Source organism: Solanum stenotomum, chromosome 9 (genome assembly GCF_019186545.1).
Source record: "Solanum stenotomum isolate F172 chromosome 9, ASM1918654v1, whole genome shotgun sequence".
NCBI lineage: Eukaryota > Viridiplantae > Streptophyta > Magnoliopsida > Solanales > Solanaceae > Solanum > Solanum stenotomum.
Genome location: NC_064290.1, coordinates 7,488,712 through 7,505,156, shown reverse-complemented (window position 1 = coordinate 7,505,156; position 16,445 = coordinate 7,488,712). Strand labels below are relative to the sequence as shown.

The following is a 16,445-nucleotide window of genomic DNA, read 5'->3' as shown; positions in this document are numbered from 1 at the left end:
CCTTAAAAAAAATGAATTTTGGTCTTGACTCAATTTCAAAGAAATGATTCTAACCCATTCCTTAAGCCACCAATGTAATACTCTTTTTACCATTTCTCACGTCTAAAACTAACCATATGTAGCATGACAATTTTAATATGGAGGTCAACATCGGGAAACAAGCATTGAAATGAGTCTAAACATTGAGAATCGCCAAATTATATTAAAAATATCACTCATTCATTACAGGATCGATGTGAAACTCTTCATAAACAATAAAGTAAAAAATAAATAAAAAGAGACTCTAACTGACGATATTATACAAATTATATATATATATCAAGGTTGTGTGACATGTTCAAAATGATGAAAGCTACTATATTTCAGAACGAAAATTGATCCTTGAAGGCGTCCAAGGTGAAAATAAAACCTCCTTAATATTAGTCACAACTCCTTTATCAAAAGGATTTTTAGTGCTTCCATACTGCTGCCTAAAATTTTCATAAGCTGTCTGCCACAATTAAAAAAAAAAAATCAAAAAATCACAACTAGAGGATATTAAGAATTTCACTATATAACTTTGATATTTGAATTAATCGGATCAGCAAGTTATGAATACTAAATGATAAGGCCAAAAGAAACTCATATAAATGTTCTTTAATATGTTATAAGCAAATAATCTATATTATTTTTCGTATTGGTAATTATTTTCAAATTTATGATTGATTACATATCCTTTTAAATAATCTAATTTTATTCATTTACATTGTCAATACATAGAAATTAAACTCAATCATTATGTGTTGTTCTAGTGTCGACCTTTTAGTCATTGAGCTTTCATCTTAGGAATAGTGGTGACAAATAGACGAGTTGGCGGTTGAGAAACAAGTCAATATAAACATGTAATAATCTGGTCACCCCGTAAAAGATGGGTTATTGACTCGTATTAATAAATTGTACTCTATTTTAGAATTCAATATTCGAGTAAAACTCAGTAATTAATCTGATAATCAATTTGCAAAAAATATTTCACAATACTACTTACCTGCATTATATAATCGAATTCAAAGTACAATTCAACAAGAATCCGACTTGACCACAACTAAGGAACAAATCCCTAGGAACCGATCGAATATGGACAAGTAGAATGGGTTAATCAAATAGGTAAAATATGGGCTCATTTTATCAACACTATCCGCAACAATACATTTTGATATTGGTATATGTAAAATTGAGACCAACCTGATTTGTAGCAATGAGATACACATGATAACAAGCCAATCCACCAACAAAACATGCTGCAACAAAATTAAAACATGCCAACACCAATGTCTCAGGGCAATCTCTCACCAAACCAATCAAACCATTGCCACCATTCTTTTGTTGAATCTTTAGACATGAAAAACCAAATATGTAGACAAAGTAAACATTTGCAATAACCAATAGCAACACATAAAGTCGATAATTCCTCTGCATAAACAGGAACAAACAAAAAAAAGTATTAGATGCCAAAAGTATTTAATTTATTTATCGATCTTTAGTAGATTCGAAAAATTGTACTAACCAGTCCGATGCATTGACCAATCCAAGGGCAATGATGGTCAAATTTATCGACACAATTGTCACACACAATGCAATGGCAACTCCTAATCGGACGATATATCTTACAAATTCGGCAATATTTTAATTTCAATTCCGAACCATTTACAAACACTCTTTTGCTTCTCACTCTCCCATTTTGAGTCGATTCAGGGGATGGTGATTCATTGTTTCGAGGAATAATTCCAGGATCAATCACACTAACCATTATTAAGTTCGCGAAAACCTGCAGTATTGTAACGAAATTTATCATATAATAATTGAAGAAAATTAACAACTCGATAGATTGAGTACTAGAAAGTTATAAAGTGACTCACAATTAAGGTCAATAACACACAAAAACTGATTTTTGATACATCATTTGTAACATAAACAACAAAAACCAAACTTGATAGACTAATAGAAACTGTAGTTAACAGTAACCGTCTTGGATCCGGCCCACATATCAGTAACCCTTTGAAATAAAATACCTGCACAATTGGAACAATTCAAGGCTATTTAATTAGAACAACAATAAAAACATACGCGCAGTGAAATCCCACAAGTGAGTTGTGGGGAGGTAGAATGTACGCAGGCCTTATCACTACCTCGTGGAGGTAGAGAGGTTGTTTCTTAAAGACCCTCAGTAATTGTTAAGTGAATGTAATAGAACACAAATAGTAGTAACATACGTACATTTTTTCCTGGCCAAACGTGATAAAGTCTCACTTGTTTGATTTGATCTCCATGACGATCTTGTGTTACATTGCGCCATAAGGTGAATATATTCTTCTTAATTTTTGCAACAAAATCAGTACTCTCAACTTCCTCTATTGACGAATTATGTGATTCCATTGTTTCGATAACCGTTTCCACTGATGAAACAACATCTGGACTCGTTTCAAATTCTTGAATAGGTTGTTGTAGCGAAGGCATTATTCATATGTGCAATGAAAAGTTCAAAGGCGGGTGTTGAGAATTTGAATTGTCACAAGTAACTAACTTCTGAAAAAACTGAATTTTGATGCTACTCTAATAAATTTGGGGCTTGGGCCTACTTGTTGGGCCATATTATATGATCCACAATGTATAGGTGGAGCACATTTAATCACTATGTTGATATGGAAAAAGTTTTAGACAAAAGTATCACCAATTAAAACACGTAGCAAAACTAATACAACAACATACACAATGAAATTCTACGAATGGGGTTTGAGGAGGGTAGAATGCACATAGATGATAGACCTTACTACTACCTCGCGAACATATAGAGGTTGTTTCTGAAAGATCCTCGGCTCATATGCAACAATTCAAGATACGGAGAAGAAAATATAGCGAATAACAAAGAAATAGTGCAACAATGTCTACTAGAAGAAAAGCAACAACTACAACAAAGTAGTGCAATATTCAAAACATCATAGGATAGAGTATTGAAAACAATAATAAATAATGATAGATATCAAAACACAAGAACTACAGTTATACAACTAGTATACATTTTATAACCTAATAACGATTCATGAGGTTCAAACCTTTATAAGCTCGTCGTGTTTTAAGCAGGAGTTTGAAATTTTACTTTTTCATATTAAAATATATCTATTTCTCGATCATTTTTCAAACAACATGACTTCTACTTATAGACAGGGTAAAGACTTCAATAATATATGTTTTGGGCTTGGGCCAAATTTAATTTTGAAATAGAACCAGACCCAACAGTCCAATACGAAGACATTTTCTTAAAACGAACACAAGCCGCCACAGCAAGTATAAGAGTCGGATTTCAAATTGCACAGTGAAAAAGCACGTACAAAAAGGGAAAAAAGAATCAGAGAGAATCATTGAAATGGAGAACAAGGAAAATTTGAAGCTTGTGGTTAAACTCACCATAGCTACTTGTCTAACAGTAGCCATTTCCATATTCATAGCAAAAAGCTACCAAAAAGTTCGAAGACACAACAGGAAGAAGCAACAAAAGAAGCATTCATGTTATCTTAATGCTGAAATCAGACCTCAATCTCATTTCAAACGAGTTCTTGCTGATAACTCTTATTCTCAATTCAAACACCTCAAATTCGACAACACTAATGGTACAATACAATATAATTTATTTAGTTTTAATTTGTTTTTTGAAACCCTAGCTGAATTATTGTGAATGTGTGTGACAGAGGATTCTACAAATTTGCATCCATATAAGGAGGAGATTACGGAGTTGATGAAGAGTTCTAATGCTGAATTTTTGGAGCATTTTGGTGGAAATTTTGAGGATTTTACAATGCGTGAATCGTATGTATGGGTTGAGAGTGAGTCTCAATTGATGGAGCTTGCGGAAGTGTTGAGTAAGGAGAGAGTGTTTGCAGTTGATACAGAGCAGCATAGTTTGAGATCATTTTTAGGCTTCACAGCTCTAGTTCAGGTTTATTCTTCTCTTGATTAATCGCGTGCTTCCCATTGTTAAAATGTCCTTGACGGAAATCAAAGTTCTTTTTTTTACTGAGATTCGTGTCATTGATGGATGCATTTACATTGTTGTTAACTTTAATCTTTCACAATTGTAATGAACCACCACTTCCGTGCCTCAATCCCTGCTCCCTTTTCATGCTACCATAAGTTATCTACATCCCAAGTTCCCAACCAAACGCTTTAAACTGGTTTTCTTAAAACAATTTATATCATCGTATTGTACCTTTTGCATGTTCTGAGCAGATATCAACTGAAAGGGAAGATTATCTTGTGGATACAATAGCTCTGCATGATGTTATGGCCATTCTTCGTCCTGTATTTGCCAATCCGGAAATTTGCAAGGTGATCTTGTTAATTTATGTGCTGATTAATTTGTTATGTTTCTTATTTGATATATAAATTGCAAGCTGGTAACTCAGCAGTAGAAGGGTACTCCATTTCACAACCCACACTGGTGGTGCATAGTGCTTATCAGAATAGCTAATCTTTTGCTTCTTCCTAATACTCCCTCTGTCCATGTTTGACTTGACACACTCCTTAAGAAACACTAAATAAAATGGTAATTTTACTATATCACCCCTGATTATTATAAGCAAGAGGCAAATTTAGTATTTCTAGAACATTGATGCACCACTAAAAACGAGAAGAACAAAATTCTACTAAGTGGGAATTGAACCTTCGTCCTTTAGGTAAATAACTCAACATCCAAATAAGTGCACCATTTAGCCTTGTATAGCATGGACGTGAACAAATAACATTATACCAATTTTAGAAAATATATACATAAAATATCTAGTTTTACGGAGAGACCTGTTAGAGTGAGTAAAAGTCCCACATTTGTTGAAGAATGGACTAGTGGTCTGTTTATATGGATTTGGGCAATCCTCCCCTCATGAGCTAGCTTTTGGGGTTGAGTTAGGCCCAGGTCCATATCTTTACATGATATCAGTCCTAGGTCCATCCCCGTTTGGGCTCTCGGTCCACGTTCTAGTTGGCCTAGGCGTGAAAGGGGTATTAGAGTGGGTAAATGTCCCAAATTGGTTGGGGAATGGACTGATGGTCTTCTTATATGAACTTGGGCAATCCTCCCCTCATGATCTAGCTTTTAGGGTTTAGTTAGGCCCAGGTGTCATATCTTTACAAGACCATGGGTTAACATGCCCAATTTTTAGTATATAAATTCGCCACTGATTATAAGTCTATCTCACTCATCGGGAAATGAATTGGAAGTAATTAAGTACTTAATGGTAAGGGTAAAATAGGTATAAAGTAGTAAATTATCCCTTGTTTTTTCAAACTGGACAAGTAAAAGTGGACGGAGCGAGTAGTTCTCAAGTGACTCATCAAAAGGTGTTGTTTTTCCTGTTATAGGTATTCCATGGTGCAGATAACGATGTTCTTTGGCTTCAACGGGATTTCCACATATATGTTGTTAATCTATTTGACACTGCCAAGGTAAGGTGTCAAGTTATTGTATATTCTTTTGTCTAATGAAATGAAAATTTTAACTGAAGATGCATAGTGTGTTTTTCTTGTGTATGATTGACAATGATGTTTCTTATTTAGTTTTAAGCCGCTGTTGTTTTGTTTTATTCCAGGCTTGTGATGTGTTGTCTAAACCACAAAGGTCTTTGGCATATTTGCTGGATACGTACTGTGGCATTGTCACGAATAAACTATTACAGGTATAGAAAGAAGCTTGCTGGATACATCATCTTCTTTTACATACACTTCTGTTTCCTCCATGGGTTGTTGCTGCTATCTTTACTGTTGATGAGTTGTGATGGATGGATTTTTTTAATCTATATTTCTTTATTATTATCAGTGTCATATTTTTGGTGGATTTGAATTCTGAGTGGAACTTAGGAATGTAATAGATTTCATAGAATTGTGGAAAGGAATACGATAATTCTGTCTGAGTTCTAGATTGTATTTATCTCTCTCGAAATGTCACTTTCATTTCCCTTTTCCTTAGAGCTGATGCATTAAGACTAATTGTGTCCCTTGAAGTAAAGAATTCCTTAAATAATGGTGCTATTAGATGAAAAGTGCAAATTAATTGATTATGTAGGTAGTGTGAGTGTGTGTGACCGCAGAACTGGTGCTGTCCTTCTTGCTACCATCTCTTAAATTGTTAGCGAAACAAGATTTGCACTTATATTGCCTCTGAGCAGACTGGACACTTTGAAAAGGAATATAGACACTGGCAATTGCTCTTTGGAATAGGTAACACTGTGGTTTATGAACGTAAAGTGGCTGGCCATTATCCTCTGATCAGCAAACATGATTTTCAGTGGATACATTGGTGATTTGAGATATTTCATGCTATACTGTAGTGTTGGTGCACTGCTCTTATAGTTCAGCTGACAAAATCTTGATCTAAACTACAGTTCTATTCTTTATTAAAACTTTAGAAAGAAGACTGGAGGCAACGTCCACTTCCTGCTGAAATGGTGCAATATGCTCGAACTGATGCACACTATTTGATGTACATCGCACATCGTCTTTCTTGCGAGCTCAAACAACATGATACTGGTATGGGTCTCCACTTATGTAAACAAATAAACATTAGTCTTCTACTCTCTTGACTAATATGTGGAAGTGTATACACTTATTATCTCTATGAGTGGAGAGCTTGCTGAGATCCTCTCAGTATACACTTCTGCAAACTTGTTGGTTGGATACAAATTATGGTTTGTTGAGCATCTCTGAGGTTGAGAGGAAGTGTGTGTTATTATTCAGCTCTTATACTGTGCAATCAAGTCCTTGTAGCCATGTGCTGAAGGAACTTTTTGGTAATATTTATTGAGTTCAAGCCCTCTTTCACTTATGAGGGTTACTTTTGCATTTATTAAATCTGCAAACCTAACATGACATGAAAGTTGAAGGAACTTAAATGGTTCTGCCGTCCCAATTTATATGACATTCTTTTTATATTGTGGCATCCCAAATATATAATATCATTTTTCAAATGCTATTATTTTACAACTTTCACAAGGTTCAAGCATTCACATCTAAAAATAACCAAATTTAAGTTGTAGTGATCTTTTCTCATCAAGCTTATCTTGTAACTATTACTTCAATACTTTCTTCTACTACAAACTTGTTTAATATGCTAGTTAAAGTAGTACAAATCCATGTCTGGTCACATAAAATGGAAGGGAGTACATAGTATAACTTGCATCCTTGCTGGACATAGTGTTTTAAGGTGACATAGGTTTTTTGAAGGTCAGTATGAATGGGTCCTAAGCAATATCTGATAATTTGAGTGAAGGATAGTGAATAGTTTGGGGCTTTACTGCTGAAGAACTCTGTTGGAAGTAGCTTAAGCTTACCAATGTTCATTAAAAAGGTCGCACTTCCACTTGGGTGCCCATGAGTACATCATGCTGATAGGAAGTTTGTTCTTCAGAAAAAGATCATAGAATTGTAAGTTTGATTGGAAAAATTTATTAGCAAAACAACTAAGATGTTAAAGCTCTAGATATAACTACACTATTACTGTGGTTAATGGCTATTTTTCAATTATTCCAATGGCGCTTGCTATATTTTGATATTCGGAATGATGGGCTTCTGTGGTCATTCACTGTCTAGAAGATAAAGGATTAACTTTGATAGTTTCTAAAGGTCTATGAATCTTTTTAGTATGAACTTGTGTGTTAGTAGAACATGTAGAGAACTTCTAATATTTTCTAACCCCAAATTATTGAATATTGGAACCGGAGGGGACCAAACAGAGCAAAATCGATAGTGTTGATTCCTATAGCTAGCCCCACCTAGCTTGGGGTTGAGGTGTAGTTGTTCTTCTTATTATTAAAATTTTCCCAAGGTAATCCTTTAATTAATTGACTCATCTGAAGTATTAAAATCCTGAAGATATTTGTGTAACAGAAAATTTATCACATCTCAGAGACAAGTCCATTTTTGTACTTGAGGCCACCCGGCGTTCCAATTCAATCTGCTTACAACTTTTTTCAAAAGAGTGTGAAACTTACCCAGGAGAGTCTGCTGCATCATCTATAATCTCCCGTTATCAGAGTGATAAAGGAAGTTTTATGTTAAGTTCTGATGAGTCAAAGGTACTATTCTTTGTATGCTCTTTTTCTTCTTTAGACAGCTTGATTTCTGAGTGCTGATTACTTCTTTTTTGGTGTTAGTTCCATGAACTCGTGAGGCGATTGTGTGCTTGGAGAGATTTAATGGTAAGTAGTATTTGGATCATAATATAATCTCTTTATCATCATAATGTCGTGTGACAGATTCTGTCAATCAAAAAAACATCATTCATAATTACCAACACACTGTTATTTATTTGATCTTTGTATGATTTCAGCACTGGAAATTATATAGTATATATATAGCATATATAAGCTACTTGAATGATATTCCATTTATGATTTCCATCTGCATAGCTTCACTTTAACACTTATTTGGTGCACTTGTTTCTTAAACCCAATTTCGATTTTTGATATTTTGCTTATGTTCTTTGAGCTTACTTTATTTAATTTGCGTCTTTCTAGGCTCGTGTACATGATGAAAGCTTGAGATATGTTTTATCTGAGCATGCCATTATTGCACTTGCAGCTAAAGTACCTACAGCAGAATTGGATATATGCAACACAATATCAGAAGCCGATCAGAATCTGGACTGTCAGAGTAGTAGCAGCTTATTTCAGTCTCTTTCATCTGTGGTTTGCAGTCACTTGGATGACCTCGAGTACTTGTTTTTAGATGAAACAGGAATGAATGATGACAATTGTAAGTTGATTCTTCAAAATTGCCTTGGGTCGGATGGGAGCTGTCCTCTTTCTGTATACAACTATGCTCTACTATCGAAATCTAGCTTGAAGATGCCAGTTAGATCTGCTTTCAAGCAAAATAGACTGAAAAATTCCAAGCAATTTGCTAAGAAGGCTTCTCGGAAGTTGTTTGTCCAAAAATTTTCTTGCAAATCTCCTGTTTACCACAATTGTAGGATTTTTGCAAATGATGGAAGATTATTATGTTATTGTGATCGTAGAAAACTTGAATGGTTAGTGAAATATTGGGTTCTTTTTCTTGTCTTCTTCAATGATTGATACTTGAAGTTAATATGGGATCTGAAACCTTGTTGTAGGTATGTCAGCCGAAATTTGGCAAAACTTATTGAAGAGGACCCTCCTGCTATAATGCTTCTTTTTGAACCTAAAGGTCGCCCTGAAGATGAGGGCAATGATTTTTACATCCAAAGTAAGAGAAATATTTGTGTTGGCTGTGGTGAAGGAAATCACTATTTACGTTATCGAATCATACCTTCATGCTATAGAATGCACTTCCCTGAGCATTTAAAGAGCCATCGCTCTCATGACATTGTCCTTCTTTGTGTGGATTGCCATGAAGTTGCTCATGCTGCGGCTGAGAAATATAAGAGAAAGATAGCTACAGAATTTGGGATACCACTTTTTGTTCGTCGAATAGTCGATTCTAATCAAAATGAGAATTCATCAGAGTCATCTGTGCCAAAGTTAAATGTAGAGGAGGAAGGAGTATCTCCTTTGCAGTTGCGTACAGCAGCCATGGCGTTACTACGTCATGGATCAAGAATGCCAGCTAAACGCCGAGAAGAATTAATAATGGTATGAAAGTTTAGCATATATTTAGTATATACATGTACTCTTAGCTAATATAACTAAAGGAATCTTCAATATTGTATTGCTTAATTTGCTAATAGCAATGCTTAGATTTAAACTGCTCTTCTCTTTAGAACTGCTTGCAACCATAGAAATGCTAGTTTCTTGGTGGTGGCTCTTTGTATCGCTTAATGGGACCTAAGAAGTGGATTCATCAAGACTCAGCATCTGGTAGATGGCTGAATTTAGAACTTCAAACTGGAATATATTTTCTGATTAGACACTAATTGTGTTCGATAACAAAAGCAGGTCACTTTGTTGCTGGTGCCAACTAGAACAACAACTATGCCTTAGTCCCAAACAAGTCGAGGTCGGCTATATGAATCCTCACTAACCGTGTTCGTGACAATGGTGCCAACCAAAACGTTCTTCAACTTTTAAGTAGATGCAGTTTAACTTACATGAGGAAAAATGCTAGTTTATGTTAAATGTGTGATAATTCCATAAGGTCAATGATGATGTATGATGGTTCAATATTTGATTTTACCACATTTGACTATATAGACTAATAAATATAATTAAATATCATAGCATACATAGATAACATTGTTGTAATTAATATTTAGAAAAGAAATATCAACATCATTAGATGTTAAAGTTAATTAAAGAAGCATATTAGATGTTAAAAGTGTGAAAAGTTGTACATAGTTCCAAACTTTTATGATAGGAGACAACTCAGTATTACATGTAATGACCAGACACTCCACTTATAATTTTTTTTTTTAAAACACTTCCAATTGAATGATTCAATAGTATGAATTTCATTCCTCCTGTTTCAGTTCCATCAGTATCTAATTTCATAATTTGTTGACAACCCTCCAGGTTTGCTTTTCTCTACTATTGACTGTGAAGGTGTAAACTTATCATCTTAGTTCGCTTTCACCTTCGATCTGCTTCATTCTTGTTCTTTTTCTATCTCCGTTCCTTTTTCCTTTTGCTGCCCTATTTTATGTGTAGCAGTTAATTGCTGTTTGATGGTCAATCTATTCACTCAACAACAACAACATACCTAGTGTAGTCCCACAAGGTGGAGTCTGGGGGTAAAATGTATGCAGATCTTACCCCTACCTTACATAGGTAGAGAGGCTGTTTTCGAAAAACCCTTGGCTCAGGTAACACATATCACAGAATATACGGAAGAAAAGAGATATAACAAGTACTAGAGGAAGCATCACATAGCATATAGAAAAGAAATGGTAACATCAACAAAGTAATGTGATAATCAAGACACAATTGGTAGTGATATATATCGCTGGACAGAGAACTATGCCAAAAACTGCTAATACTACTGGTATTAAAGGAGAAACAGGTACAAGGCGCCAAACTACCACCAAGCCTAACTCGCAGAAAAATGAGAAAACATTCAACTATCTACTGACCTTCTACCCTAATCTGCTATCTCCAAATCGTCCTATCTAAGGTCATGTCCTCGGTGAGCTTTGATGTGTCATATCTTGTCTAATCACCTACCCCAATACTTCTTCGGCCTACCTCTACCCCGCCTCGAACTCGCCATCGCCAAGCTCTCGTACCTCCTCACTTTGACCTCTTCACATGCCTGAACCATCTCAGCATCACTCCCTCATCTTGTCCAGAACGGAAGCCACTCCTACCTTGTCCCGGATGTGCTCATTCATAATCTTATCCGTCCTAGTACATGACTACATTCATACATCCACCTTAGGGTCAATCTATTCACTCATAACAATCATATTTTCCATTACCATGTTGGAATAAGTTATTACTGTTTAGAAGAGAATTTTCAGTATCTTGTAATTTTGCTCAAGTTCATTATCAAGAAGGCTAGCATATAGCAAGGAGCAATATCTTGGTGTTTAAGCCAAAATGGTCAACCCTGTCAAACACTATCAAGTGCTTTGATTTGGTGACACCAATTGCTTTGTGCATGAATCTGAGACATGGTTATTATCAGAGAAATGGAAAAGAAGAAAACCTGACAAAAAGCTTGGTTTTATTATTAATATAAAGGCCAACAGTTCTTCTCTGGTGAAATATACACCACTCAATGGTGATAATAATACAGTCCTCTCTCGTTAGATGTTTTAGACTGGAGATGTAATATGTATATTATCCTTTAATTCTGTTTCTGTTGGTTCTTCCACCTTACTCTTTCTTGTAACTTGCATCCTGGTTCTGCAGTAGTGAGTTAAATTTGAATGAACTGCTTTGGATGTACTTGCTGAATTTTGCATCATGCAATCACTTGCATATTTCTTTGTGCTTATTTTTGATGTTTCGGGTGTCTTAATCATCTGTTTTCTGGCATCTTTACTCTCTCCATCAATTTAAGTAATCCTTTCAATTGCTGAGTTGTTTAAAACTGCTAATAGTTGAAAACTTTCTTATTGTCTTTGTTATTGTAGATTGTCAGAAACTATTATGGTGGACGGGAAGTTTCTGATGAAGATCTCGAAAGAGCTTTGTTAATTGGGATTAGTACTAATAGGAGAAAGCGATTTGAGAAAAAGAGAATGTTAGCTTGCAATGATTCTAGTAGAAGTACCACATCAGATGATAAGCTAGATAACAAGCAAGCCAAAGGAGCATCTCCAGCTGAGGAAATTTCAGATAATTCAAGCAACAATGAAGAAAATACCAATGCATTACCAATAGAGGACATGACTATTAGTGATTCACATTTTGGGGTCAATGATGGGTCCTCTATTGTTCATAACAATGATGTCCCGCTCGAAAGAGAATCCATAGTGAAACAGGATGATATTCTTTCGGAGTCATATGTTGATGAAAGCTGTGATGTGTCTAATGGAACTGCTAATTCCATTGCTAATATAAATGCTAGTGTATCATCCAAACGAGACTCAAAGCTCTCACTATTAGGGCATGGACCACATGGGAAGCAAGTTGTTAATCATCTACTCAAAGAGAATGGGGAGGAGGGAATTCGTGAATTTTGTCAGAGATGGAGGCAAGTTTTTGTTGAAGCTGTTCATCCACGCTTCTTACCTGCTGGCTGGGATATAATGCACAGGTTAGGAATCCACTGTCATCTCCATCTAACATTTGATCTTTTTAAACGAAATAGGATTTTATACAATCAATATAAAATGATATTGACCTTTCATTTTAATATCTACATGTGTGTTTGGTATGAGGGAGCATATTTTCCATGGAAAATGTTTTCCTAGAAAAGGTTTTCTTGGAAAACAAGTTGGTTGTTTCTTATTTATTTTCTTATGTTTGGTAAGTAAGCAAAAAAAATTGTTATTTCAAGACCATTTATATGTGATCTAGCAAAAACCTATAGAGGTGGAAGGGGTGGGATGGTCAAGGGGTAGGGGTTGGGGGCGTTGGGTGCCTTGGGTGGGGAAGATACAATAAACATAGAATATCACTTGTGGAACTTGTTCCGTTAAGGAAGTCATTTTCCTCATTTTTAAGCAACTTGTTTTCCTAGAGAAAATGTTCTCCAAAAATTTTGTCCAACCAAAGATGGGAAAATAAGATAACATCCACACCAAACACAGCTTCAAGATACTACCACAAGATGAGAGGTTAAAGTTGTAGTTTGTTTGAGGAGTTTAAGTACGAATGTTATGCTGGTAGAGTGTGATTAGGACACTTTGAGATATAGTGAAAGAGCACATTATAGAATAAAATCAGTCCCAATAACATATACTAGCATAAATATGCATAAGCACGCATAAGTGGTGAATTTGTCATTTTGGGTATAGATAAATACTTGGTGCATCTAAGAAATAAATACGTCCTCCCTTCTCCTTCTCAAAAACTAGCACCATTCTCTTGCAACTTTTCTTCCACTAACCTTAAAATGAAAGGTTCCATTGTTGTTCTGGTCAAATGCTATATAGCTTGTGTGTGCTGAAGCTGTTAATCAGTATTCTTAGAGGCATAGATCACGGATCATATGATATAGACGTGCAACTTTAGTTTGGGGAAGCAATTTGGATTTGTGAGAAGCGATACTTTTTCTTTGTTCAAAGGCACTGATGTGGCATATATTTTTTCCAGTGGTAGAAGAGACTTCGGAGAGTTCAGCGTCTACAATCCTTCTGTGAAAACAACTCCTGCATCTGCTTCTGAGCAGTAGTGACTACGACAAAGGCAAGTAGTTGATACTGCAACTTTCTCTGACCGTACTCTCTGTTGAGTTGTGAAAGGAGAGTAGTTACTTGTAATGCTGTCTTCTTGTAATTTTGAGCTTGAAGCTCTTTATAGATTATGCTATATGCCTTTGGTTTTGCCCTTATCTATACCAATACAAGTTTCAATCGTCCACTTTTTTAGTGTATCTGTTCCCCTCTTACTATTATATTTTCTCGTCATGATTTATTTGTTATATAGTTCCTTTGAACGCTTTAGGTGATTTGATATTCTTAGAAAAGGAATAATTTACCAACTCTAGAAAACATGAAATAGAAAAGGAAAGAAATTAAAGTAAACGTAATTTAAATGCTGGGGTCATTTGTTTTGTGTTACACTGTGAGGGATGGCTTCTGTCTCTGTTATCAGACAAGTTACATCTTTTTTATATTTCTTCTTTTCACTTTGGAATTGATCTAAACACTAAATTATGTTAGGGTTTTGCAAGTAGCTCTTAACATGTGTGGTTTGGCAACAACTACTCTTAGCACCAATGATGGATGGCCTATAGTTCTACACTTGTATGTTACTAATTTCATTAGCTGCCCTAAGTAGGTGTTTGATCATAGATTCCAAATATTCACTATAGGAAATTGGAGTTGAAGATGAGGTTGTGTGTGGTTATAATCTTTGCAAATGAGACCTTGATTTTCTTTCTTCAAGGGGTCTTTTTTCTATCATTTAATATTGTGCCTAAAAACTTATCTTTTCCCTCATCTGACTTTGTGTTTAGTAAAGTCTACAACATAGGAAAATGATGTCTATTGTAGTAGTAAAGAGGAGAAGAGGCATCAGCATCAGAATAAATTTTAGGTTGTAAATTGTAATGTTAAAGCTAGTGCTGTGTAGATGCTCAAATAGATAAACTTTAGAAGAAGCAAAGCAATTGGGTGAGCTCAGAAAGTTTAAGATATTTCCTTGTTTCGTGGGCCAAAGACACCAAGATATTTCGTCAAGTGGCCTTTTTGGAAGATTCTTCCTTGTTTCGTGTGTTCCCCAACCTTCCATATTTCCTTCAACATTATTAGTGCTGAGTTTACGTTTATACACCAATGCTATAAAAAGAAATCCCGTCCAATGTAGTTTCACAAGTGAGGTCTACGAAGAGTAGTGTATACATAGATCTTACATATATCTTTGTAAGGTAGAGAGACTGTTTTCGATAGACCATTGGATCAAGAAAATTGTTTTTCCAATGAAAGTAGTAATACTAATTGATATGTTATACTCCCTCTGTCACATGTTTCAAATTTCGATCTGTCTATTTTTTACCGTAAAATTTTCATATATCTTTTAAATTTTTTGAATTATCAATTGTTGTGACTTATAATACTTTTTACATAGTTTACAAATATATAAATTTCATTTTTAAAAAAATGAAGATTCCATGAGCAATTTTTTGTCAAACTTATATAGTTTGAAACTTTGAAAAATAAAATGTGTCACATAAATTGAAACTGAGGAGTAATAGATTAAATTATACTCACGGTGAAATAAAATTATACCTATTAGTGACCAGTGTATGTGACTTTGGATCCTTTTATGCCTGTTTATTGTTTGCATGTTGTTGATGATTCTTTCTATTTTATACCAATTTTAGATGATAAATGCAGTAATTTTTTTGTTGAACCAGGTAAAGAAACTGTATGTGTAATTGGACATATACATCTTGTGTTGTGTGAGGTTCATTTTTTAACTAATTTTCTTGATTTGCTGGCTCCTTTGTGGATAATGAAGTAAATTGAAATTTACGAGGGTTCAAATAAAAAAAAATTATGGTAGATACTTTCTCATCCAAAAATGAGGAAAGACGTATTAATTGACAAAATGCTTTAGTGAATTGAAAAATAAATCTGGATTCGGGTATTTCCAAATAGGATAGTTGTTGAAGCCTTTGGCAAATAAATTTGAAGTGCATGCAAACTGGCATGTCAGTGAGGTGGCAGATTCTGGAACAAATTGAAATAAAAAATAGTTTGGAAACTAACCCAAATTAAAAAGACTAGTACTGTATCATATATCTGATCGTGATTAGGACAATCCAATTTTATTAAACACTTTATTTAATTTTATGTCAATGTCTTTAAAGAATTTATAATAATGTAGTGGACTTTTTTTAGAGGAACCTCTTTCTTTGTATTCCCTCCGTTTATTTTTACTGGAATGCTGTGGGAAAGGGGTTAGACTAACTATCGGAACAAGCAAATTTCCCTTTAGCCACTCGCGAATGGGCATCAAAAAGGAACTCCCACTAAAACCCCAAGGAAGATTGGACTTTCTAAAAAAAAAAAGCCATGCGGAGCGTGTCACGAGATATATCGCTCTCGGACTTCTTACGGTAAGGCCAATGCACCAGCCAACTTGTGTGGTGGCTGTTTATGATAGCCCTTTTCAGTTCCAATGCGCGGAATCGAAAAAAAATATCCCAAAATAGATGTTTCAAAATAGACTTCTATGAGTGCCCCTGTTCAGTTCTTGCTCTAGTTGGTTTACGAATCAAAGGAGACTAACAAACTACAACAAAAGCAAGTGCGCCGGTCGGATTGACTAAACCAATGCAACAATCAAGAAGGCGATCGAGAAGACATGAGTTCCCAAACCTGAGTTTACCCGCTT

General features: G+C 35.0%; 2 protein-coding genes across 2 annotated transcripts; one reads left to right on the top strand and one right to left on the bottom strand.

Annotated features, from left to right (window-relative positions):
* Positions 1 to 341: 341 nt before the first annotated feature.
* Positions 342 to 2,493, bottom strand: LOC125876857 (probable protein S-acyltransferase 6). The gene is made up of 5 exons (XM_049558114.1): positions 2,254 to 2,493; positions 1,896 to 2,048; positions 1,544 to 1,804; positions 1,222 to 1,449; positions 342 to 490 (listed from the first exon to the last, which is right to left on the bottom strand). Exons 1-5 carry the CDS (start codon positions 2,491 to 2,493, stop codon positions 356 to 358), a joined length of 1,017 nt encoding a protein of 338 aa, XP_049414071.1. The 3' UTR covers positions 342 to 355.
* Positions 2,494 to 3,346: 853 nt separating this feature from the next.
* LOC125876852 (protein RRP6-like 3) lies at positions 3,347 to 14,006 on the top strand. Its single transcript, XM_049558109.1, has 12 exons — positions 3,347 to 3,644; positions 3,723 to 3,970; positions 4,261 to 4,359; positions 5,389 to 5,472; positions 5,616 to 5,702; positions 6,432 to 6,552; positions 7,909 to 8,096; positions 8,175 to 8,219; positions 8,538 to 9,049; positions 9,134 to 9,632; positions 12,071 to 12,696; positions 13,698 to 14,006. Exons 1-12 carry the CDS (start codon positions 3,401 to 3,403, stop codon positions 13,774 to 13,776), a joined length of 2,832 nt encoding a protein of 943 aa, XP_049414066.1. The 5' UTR covers positions 3,347 to 3,400; the 3' UTR covers positions 13,777 to 14,006.
* Positions 14,007 to 16,445: the final 2,439 nt, after the last annotated feature.

Coding starts and splice junctions, on each gene's coding strand:
- LOC125876857 (XM_049558114.1), bottom strand. CDS start 2,493: ATGCCTTCGCTACAACAACCTATTCAAGAATTTGAAACGAGTCCAGAT. Junction 2,049..2,253: donor ACGTTTGGCCAGGAAAAAAT/GTACGTATGTTA, acceptor CCAATTGTGCAG/GTATTTTATTTCAAAGGGTT. Junction 1,805..1,895: donor GTGTGTTATTGACCTTAATT/GTGAGTCACTTT, acceptor ACAATACTGCAG/GTTTTCGCGAACTTAATAAT.
- LOC125876852 (XM_049558109.1), top strand. CDS start 3,401: ATGGAGAACAAGGAAAATTTGAAGCTTGTGGTTAAACTCACCATAGCT. Junction 3,645..3,722: donor CAAATTCGACAACACTAATG/GTACAATACAAT, acceptor TGTGTGTGACAG/AGGATTCTACAAATTTGCAT. Junction 8,097..8,174: donor TAAGTTCTGATGAGTCAAAG/GTACTATTCTTT, acceptor TTTTGGTGTTAG/TTCCATGAACTCGTGAGGCG.